Source organism: Quercus lobata, chromosome 11 (assembly GCF_001633185.2).
Source record: "Quercus lobata isolate SW786 chromosome 11, ValleyOak3.0 Primary Assembly, whole genome shotgun sequence".
NCBI classification, from domain to species: Eukaryota; Viridiplantae; Streptophyta; class Magnoliopsida; order Fagales; family Fagaceae; genus Quercus; species Quercus lobata.
Genome location: NC_044914.1, coordinates 51,575,905 through 51,585,464, shown reverse-complemented (window position 1 = coordinate 51,585,464; position 9,560 = coordinate 51,575,905). Strand labels below are relative to the sequence as shown.

The following is a 9,560-nucleotide window of genomic DNA, read 5'->3' as shown; positions in this document are numbered from 1 at the left end:
TCCCTTAAAGGCCCAAGGAGAGGAAAAGAGACGGCAGCGCGAGGACAAGGATGGTGGGAGGAAGCTTCCTGAAGGGTATACCTCTCACCTCCACATTCAAACCTCTCACCTCCACATTCAATGCTCTCCACCAACCTTATTAGCTGCATTAATGTGGAAATGACCATTGAATAGTAACTTTACATCTATCATCTCCTTCTACCACCTTTAGTAGAGTTTTGATAGGACAAGTATCTTGAAAAATGGTTGGGAACGTATAGGTGGGGGGTTGAGATGCATGGAGAAATGTTATAAATGGAAAGGAATCCACCAGAAAAAGTGGATGAATATTTTCTAAGTACTTATAAAAACATAAAAAAGAACAGTGAATAACTTGGTGTAAAACCTGAACTATATCTATATATAAGAAATTGATTCTCAGACTAGCCTAAGGAGGTCATTATCCCCAATTGTTGTTTAAACTACACCTTTCTGTGACTCTGGACTTTTCGGCCTTAAACTTGGCCTTAGTTTAGAATTGCACTTGAATTAGTTTCTCACTCTCTTTAAACATTCTATTGTTTGGGCCTGATTCAAAGGACAAGGTACCACTAATCTAAATAGGTTTGGGTCTTTATTTTTTGAGTCCATACATACATACATACATACATATATATATATATATATATATATAGCCCTCTCAAAGATAAATTTCTGGCTCCGTCACTGTCTAAGACACTATACATGCTATTGTTCCAAAGTTATACTAAATCATTTAAGGGACGTTGTTGTAGTTAATTAGTCATAGAGTGGAGATTCATGCACATTAAAGAAGGTTACTGAGAAGTAGTCCAACTAGTTTGGAGCTGCTATTAGATAGCTCAGTAGTTAAGTTCTACTATAGGTAAGTACTTTGGATTAAGTATATCCCTTATAATTGTAACCTCAATATTTGTCAGTGGGTTTTCAAGTGAGTGATGACTTATATATCATTCATTGAGCTTTTTTTTTTTTTTTTTTGGTTAGGATTTCCCACGTCGTGACCATTTCGCGCCATGTTTTAAAATTTATTTTCTCATTGCATGAAATTTAGTTTTAGCGACATCTATGGTTGCATGTGCCTATTAGTCTTTAATTGGACCATTGCATAATTTGACTAAGTAACTAACTTGAGTAATTGATTAAAATTGAATTGGGATCAAAATAAACCCATCATACTCTGATGCAATGTTCAATGCCCCTGGTAAACAGTAAACACGCTCTTGAGCCCCATGTTGTCTAGTTATAAACCTCGTACCCTATTCTCCAGTGGATTCTGTAAAGCCAGAGTTTGAAGAGTAGTACAAGCCCCAACGATGTTAAAGAAGAAAGCAAAAACAGGAAATTAAATTTTTTGGCTGTTTGGGTAGTGGACTAGTGGGAATTTTTTATTATTTGGGGAGAAAACATAAATTATTTTATTAAATTAAATAAATCAGTTTGAAGCATCAACAAGTAATTGGACCTAGACAAAAGAAAGCACCTCCTCCATCCAAACTACAAGACCCAATACAAGTTTTGCATGCCTCCTAGGATGCATGGATACTTTGTTGGGTTACATATGTGAGTGAGAAGTCCCACATTGAATAAAGATGAGAAAAATGAATGGTTAATATAACATAATTGAGCACATACCTATAGGGCTTAGGCTTTTTTGGGTTAAAGTGTGTCTCTATATGTTATATTAATTACTTAAGGAAGCTCTCCAAAGTGTTTATCTACCCAATAAGTGGTATCAGAGCCCATGGTTGTGTGTGGTGAAGGTGGTGAGGTGTTCATGGTCCCTACCCAGCGGGGACAGAGAAAGCCTAGAGAAAAAAGAAAGAAAGAAAAGAAAAGCCCAACAAAGGAATATTGCTAATGGTGCTAAATAATGGTGTGGTGCGAGGTTCCCATGGACATGGACGTGCGGGGTTCCCATGGATGTGTGTGCGGGGTTGACACGTGGTTCCCATGGATGACGTACGAGAGACCCATGGATAACGCGTTGATGAAGTGAAAAGCCCATTAGGTAAGGGGGAGTGAGTAGGACTTGTTCATGACCCACAGAGAAGTCTTGAAGCCCATAGAGAGGTAGACTCACACGTGAAGGGGAGATTGTTAGGTTACACATGTGAGTGAAAAGTCCCACATTAAATAAAGATGAGAAGAATGAATGGTTAATATAACATAATTGAGCATATACCCATTGAGCTTAGGCCTTTTGGGTTAAAGTGTGTCTTTACATGTTATATTAATTACTCAAAGAAGCTCCCCAAGATGTTTATCTCCCCAACATACTTCATTTTTGCTCACGTACCTGTATCTGCTACGTATCATACAGGTATAGTACAAATACCTCTAGATACATACCCAATTATTATTATTTTTTAAAAATGCCAATACATTTAAGATACACCTATGATATGACAAGGGTATCGTTCTAACACAACCCCCGATAGTAAGAGATACCCTGAACTTGTAAGAATTTTTATTTATATGTTTTATATATTGGTTTCAATGTTGAACACTTACCTAGTTATCTATTATTTACTCTTTTTTTTCTTGGTTTGTATTCTAAACATAATTTGATGGCCATAGATTCACTTTATTATTCATTATTGCTTTTATATTTATATATGCTTAACAATATATAAAATAAATGCTTACAAAATATAAATAAAGTATATTTAATAAGTTATTAATACATATATCTCTAACGTATTGTACCCTAAGTTTAAAAAAAAAAATGTTGTATCATTATACCCGTACCCGTATCGTACCCATACTCGTATTTATAACTCTGCATCATAGCATGCCTCACAACAGAAAAATCACACTCATCGAATTGACTCAACAGAGAACTGCCTTCCACAAACACGGCCATTAACTGTGAGCAATTTCAATCTCAATTCTGTAGAGCATTTAGAACATTCTTAGAGACACCGGCCTTGCAAACAATCAGTCAAAACCCGATATACAATGCGAGTTGCAGACTTGAAATCACGGCTTCCAGTTATATCTCCATGGGTGTTCTTGTTTTAGCAATCCTATCAATCATTGCCATTTGCCACCATAGGTTATCCCATGTCGTTCCGAATTATAGTTGTTTGGATATCTGAGAAGATAGCTCCATCCACATTCAGTTTTACTTGGCTGTCATGAACGCACCACCCATGTTCAATAACATGTTTTCTCCTCAAATTCTCCAAAGTTGGGATTGCAGTATGAAGAGCTCGCCACCCAGAAGATTTTAAATGGGCTATTCATAATAATGCGCTCATGAGTGTTGAGACCCTAGATTTATTTGTCTAGTAAATTATCGATTCCTCCATTGCCTTAGCATGTTAGAGAATTTGGAATTTTGAGTAGGGATTAATTAATTTCAGAAAAGACCTTTTAACGTGCTAGATTTACTGTTCCCTGAGGTGTAAATTATGCTACGTAATTTTTTAATAATAAAAAAGTTGTCAAGTTACTGAAATATTTCCATCCATGTAATGTAATTAATCCACTCAACACATAGATCACTAGAAAACTAACTAAAGTCAACAAATGGACCAACAATGCACATTTTTTTTAATTTCAGAGACTAATAATACTCATTTGAAATTTCATAGACCAAAAGAGACTAGAAAAATAACTATAGTTAACAAATGGACCAATAATTAATACCCATTTTTAAAATTTGAGAGACTAATAATGCTCAATTGAAATTTCATAGACCAAAAGAGACTAGAAAAATAACTATAGTTAACAAATGGACCAATAATTAATACTCATTTTTGAAATTTTAGAGACTAATAATGCTCAATTGAAATTTCATAGACAAAAGAGCTTAGTAACAAACTTTATGAATCAACAATAAATTATTTAAAAAAAATCTATAAATCCAATAAGTGGGGTCGAACTGAAAATAAAAAATTAAACACAATCATATACCCAAATAAAGGTTTCAAGTTTTAACATTATATTTTGATTGCAATGTCAGGCAAGCTTCAAGAATGCCCAGTGGGCAAGCACTGCCACAGGCTCAAGCAATCAACTTATCACTCAATGACCTAGCTATCACACTAACCTTCATATTACAAAAACTAAAAATGTGTACAATATTTTTCCCTAAGGATGAAAGGACAGGAATGTAGGTTCCTTTTCTATCCTTCATAGATATGGATTTTGTATAATTTTCCCCCCTCTACAAGCAACTTGTAGGCTGGACAAAACCAGCAGATGTTCCAGCAGCATGGCTACACGAAGCTTGGGCTACTTGATTCTTGTAAGTGAGCTTTACATTTTCCAATCTTATTTTGGAGCATGGATTCCCCGGACTACAATCAAATTTCACAGCAACCTCTGTTGCTGATGTTCCATGGATGTCTTGGTATGTCACATCACTAATTTGAACTCCAGAAACCTGTTTAAAAAAAAAAAAAGAAAAAAAAAATCTATATGTCAATCTACCACTTGATAGAAGTATCATAGCATGCAAGCTCCAACTAAAAAAATCTTCTGCTCATGGGAACTAAAATTTTTAGAATTTAATTTGTGTGATTTACTTGAAAATGTTTTGCCTTTTCAAAAGAAACCATATCTTGGTTTAAACTATATTTGTATGCAAAATAAGCGATAAAAAAATTATTACCTGACCGGGGCAACCTTTGTTGCTAGGGCAGTAATTTTGGTCAATTACTATAGGATTTTGGACATTCATCATAACGGCATGTTGGAATAGAATGTTCCTAGCAAAACCATTGCTAGGCCTTCCCCATGACTTAATCCTTACTCCATTCTGAGTACTAGTAAAAGTAATTGTTTTAATTGTCACGTTTTCTACACCAGCCTCTTGCTGGTCCTTGCCTAGACTCCCAATGCTGTACCAATTAAGTACACAAATGGGATCAATTTAGCATCACCAAATAATATAGTTGTTTCAAACATGTAATATTTTAATTAAGATTTAAAAAATTGAATACCTAATTCCATGCCCAGGTCCACATGCAACATTCTCAATCCACAAGTTAGTTGTACCAGGGCCAATTGAGATGCAATCATCACCAGTCCCGATCTTGGAGTTAAGAATTGCGACACTTGAAGATAATTGAATGTGAATTCCATCGGTGTTTGGACTGTTTCCGGCAGCGGTAACCCTGAGACCTTGCATTTTCACATTGTGGCAGCCATTGACAACTATGTGAAACATTTGGCTGTTTAGGGAGGTTAATGCATGTACCGCAATGTTGTTTGAGTTTGAAAATTCCAGTGTCTGCTTGCACACACACAAGAAAATGTTCCAATTATTGTTGTTTTAAAACTTACAAATAAAGTAAATATATGGAGTATTTCTCTAAATCAACTATAAACATAACTATAAATATATGGAGTATATATGTTGACCTTAACGGGATCGACTTTCAATGCAAGCAACATCAACAAGTGCACAAAATTAAATATTCTACTCCATCACATGGGATTATTCACAGTATAGTCGATACGATTTCCTTGAAATTTATTTAAATATTACAAAAATCTCCTCCGAAACCAAGAAGAGCAAAATCAGTCAAAAGTTCAAACGAAAATCAAAACAGTAAATCCCACCCACTCCCAGTATAAACTATAAAGAGATCTTTTAATTTTTTTTTTTAAGAATAAAGTGGGGGAAAAAATTAAGATCACCACAAGTTAAACTGTAAATATGTAAGACAAGGCAATTTAGTCATTTGCACATACCGTGGCTCCCGAAGGACAACTATTGCCAGAGGCTTTGCAAGCCCACAAACCAGTGCCTTGGCCATCAAGAATTCCACCAGATATGGTAACCCCATCAACATGTTCAAACACAATCCAGTTTCCTGTATTTCCAAGGATCCTATAGTCTGATGGAGCCACAAGGGTCCCAGCTATGCGCATAATGATAGCATTGTTGTTGCATGGTCCACTGAAAACCAGTTGCCTTAGATAGAACCTTCCAACTGGCACATAAATAATTGCAGGCTTTACTGAGGCACAAGCTTTTGTCCATGCACTAACAAAAGCCTGAGTCGAGTCCGATTTCCCATCAGCTTTGGCTCCCAAACTCGCCACATTGTATGTCATAGGAGAAGCTAGCACTATGGAAATGAACATAGAGAGAAGTGTTAAGACTAGAGAGCTTCTGAGGTATGCCATTTTGGTTAATTTGGATGAGAAAATAATGTGTCTGTAACTTCGTGTGTCTGTGTGTAAGTGTAAGAGAGAGAAGAAATGGCTTAGTGAGTTTAGAAGTTGACAGTTGTGGAGGTGATGAGGAAGATGAAGTGTTTAAGGGTATTTATAGGATTTGAATGTACATTTAGTTTCTCACTTTACCTGATACATGGCTTGCATTTTTGGATTGGGATTTGGATGCTTCTACTAATTTTTACAATAGCTGAGTATGTAATCCAATGAGTTTAAAATTGACCAACTATCATTATCAATGCTTATATTATATTTATAAATTTTGTATTGCCTATCATGTTAATCCGTTTATGGATTATATATTATGGTCATTGGTCTCCCCCTAGATCTATTTTCTAGATAATAAGCCTAAATTGGAAGCAAAAGTAGGTCTCTGCTTGATTGTATTTGTCCAATTGGATGCACTGATCTATTTTCTTGACTGGACTTCATTTACTTCTTGGTGACACAAGGTTGCAATATAACCGTTTTTGGGGAGTGGGGAGGCGTTAAAGTAAGTTTGCATTAAAGAGATAAAATACTGGATGTTTTGTCACACAACCACGGTTCATCTATATATTCTCTAATACACAACACAACCTTTCACCGACTTTTCTAGGTTGGAGTTGTTTCAAAATCTGTCATTTTGTTTTTGGAGTTAAGTTACATATACAGCCTCTAATTGTAGTCCTACTTTCCTGGATTTTGAATTTTTTATATATTTTATTGCAGTACTTTATATTTAGAAAAATGACTTTATAAATATGAGGTCCCAATATTGTCCATCCCTAGCAGTTGTAAGACTAAAGAAAACAAACAATAAGAGAGAATAAAAAAATAGCATTGTCAAAATAATACATGAAAACCTGGCTACGACAAAGGAGATAGGGTACGTGATCTCGACCTATAGTTCTGGAAAGGACTAACGGACGTACATGGACCTTGTTGCTTTGGATGTTAGATTTGCAAAAGCTTTGTTATAATATATTACAAAAGAAGGGAATGAAATTAGTGACCATTAACGTGACAAAGCAAACAAAACATCCCCCCCAAGCCAATTTCCTTATTCTTGTTTCCGGGTGATATGTTATGTAAAGCACCTTTCTTTGCTTTAAGCACAAGATCAACACCTCCTCCTCTTAACTCCAGCCCCTATCAATCATTCACAGTCCCATACCCTCATACACATCATCAGCTTTTATTTTTTCTTGGTCCCCCTTTTTCTTTAATCTGTTATTGGCTAATTGACTTGTACATAATCTCTTAAAGGGACGTTTAGTTCGCGGTGATGTCCTTTTGATGTAATTCACATTATGATAATGTGAGACAATCTCCTAAGAGACTAGGATTTGTAATATAGTCCACCAAATGAATTAATGTTTCTGTTTCATTATTGGATTCTTCCATATGTTTGTCTGTATATTTAATGAATTCTAGCTTCTACTAGATGAGTAGTGGGTACTATATGATTTATTTACTTTGTCCATTACGTAAATACCAAGAATAATTTATGGTTAGTGTAAGGTACCGTAACCGCATGATGATCATCTAAAACTGCCCTATCCATCTTTATTGGATACGTTTAACAGCTACAAGTACTAGTACATATTTGGTATGCTATTATTGTAATTTGGAACACCTCATTATTAGGGCTGTTTTAGAGAGGCATGCAGTTTTAGACGTGACATGCGGAGCAGAAAATGGAGAAGAAATCGGCGGCCTTTCTAACCTTCTCTTTTCAATATCATAATGGTCTACATACTTTATCATTGTTTATCATATCTTTTTGATAAAGCTATTGTTTATCATATCTAAACCGTCTATAACTGTAAAGGTTTTTTTTTTTTTTAGTCCAACTGTAAAAGGTCTTGTCCACCGAAAGATTGCAGATGGTCCTCTCTAATCCTCTCAACTAATAAAACGTTAGAACTTATGCAAATTTGATATCTTTTGGTGATTTTTTTTTTTTCCGTATACTAATTGGGAAGTTAACTCACATATTTACATAAATGATATTGTTTATTGGTTGGAAGAATCATTTTAGCAGTTTTCTTGATAGACCAAATAATTTCACCATTTAAGTCCTAATCTAGTTTGATTTCACGAGCTAAAGACCTATTCTTCATATCTTTGTCTTTCCAGTCCAAGGCATTTTACCCATATGTTTTGGTATAAACAGAAAGCACAGCCCCTTTTTTTGGCCAATACCAACAGGTCCGGCACAAGCATATGCGAAAGAAATACTCTAATGAATCTTCGAAACTTTGAAGGCTTATTATAAGTTTAATCCAGTAGCCTATGATGGATGTGGAGACTCCAATGTGATTCAATCATTCAAAACTTGGATATATATATATATATTCTTGCTTTCGTGAATATAATTGATAGAATGTTAATCAATGACTCCTGGTTTTGATTGCTTCCATGACTTCCGGGCTGATTTTGGGGGACCTCTTAAGCTTCCAGGCGGCATAATTCTATTTGTGAATTTGATTGAATGTTAAATCAATATGATCAGTAAGCCATGTGAACCGGAAATACAGGAACAATACCTAATTTTGTCAAAGATTTATTTAAGTTTCACGACATTTGCACTAAAGGTTTATGGTATGGATATACAATTAAAAAGTTAGGAAATTATATAGTCAACAACATATTCTGGATGATCAATTGGCCTTTTATAGCATCCTCTCCAAATTTAAAAAAAAAAAAAAAAAGTCTTTTTTAACCATGGGAACTTACCAATTTTCATGCTCACCAGTAATATCATTTCTTCATTTACCAATAATAACTCATCACATCAACAGTTTGTAAATTTTTTTGTATCTCTAGCATTACTCTTTTTTTTTTTTTTTTTTTTAATTATTATTTTTTAGGACCCACGTTAAAGACTTTGATAATCAAATCATTTTTTTTTTCCTAATACGAAACTAGTAAAATACTCCTGGAATATGTGAAATACCCAAGCTACCTGCATCACATTGCCATTTTTGCATAGTCCATTAACAGTGCGAACATGGGATCGGAACTTATGATAATTATAGTATATCAAAAAATAACATAATAGAGTGAATAGACTTATTCTTCTAAAAAAAAGAGTGAATAGAATTATGATAATTAAGAATACAAAATTACTTATTTAGCTCTAAAAAAATGTTTAATTTAATGAAGACTCAAACTATTCCACAAATGTAAGCATTGTGTGAACAAAAGATTTATTTTAGGAATTTATTTATTGTGTTTAATGATTAACGTGCTAACGTTGGAAAGGATTTTGGAATTTGGATACTAATTTCAAAATAATGGGAATATTGTGACACTTCAATCTCATGTTCAATGATGAACACTTTCGTATGAATAAATGAAAG

General features: G+C 34.5%; 1 protein-coding gene across 1 annotated transcript; it reads right to left on the bottom strand.

Annotated features, from left to right (window-relative positions):
* Window positions 1-4,192: 4,192 nt before the first annotated feature.
* Window positions 4,193-6,162, bottom strand: LOC115967298 (polygalacturonase-like). The gene is made up of 4 exons (XM_031086374.1): window positions 5,725-6,162; window positions 4,971-5,260; window positions 4,640-4,868; window positions 4,193-4,411 (listed from the first exon to the last, which is right to left on the bottom strand). Exons 1-4 carry the CDS (start codon window positions 6,160-6,162, stop codon window positions 4,193-4,195), a joined length of 1,176 nt encoding a protein of 391 aa, XP_030942234.1.
* Window positions 6,163-9,560: the final 3,398 nt, after the last annotated feature.

What these genes read in the sequence shown, in the direction of transcription:
- LOC115967298 (XM_031086374.1), bottom strand. Translation starts at nt 6,162, where the DNA reads ATGGCATACCTCAGAAGCTCTCTAGTCTTAACACTTCTCTCTATGTTC. An exon ending in GGACCTGGGCATGGAATTAG is followed by an intron (nt 4,869 to 4,970) that starts GTATTCAATTTT and finishes TAATTGGTACAG; the next exon opens with CATTGGGAGTCTAGGCAAGG. An exon ending in ACAAAGGTTGCCCCGGTCAG is followed by an intron (nt 4,412 to 4,639) that starts GTAATAATTTTT and finishes TTTTTTAAACAG; the next exon opens with GTTTCTGGAGTTCAAATTAG.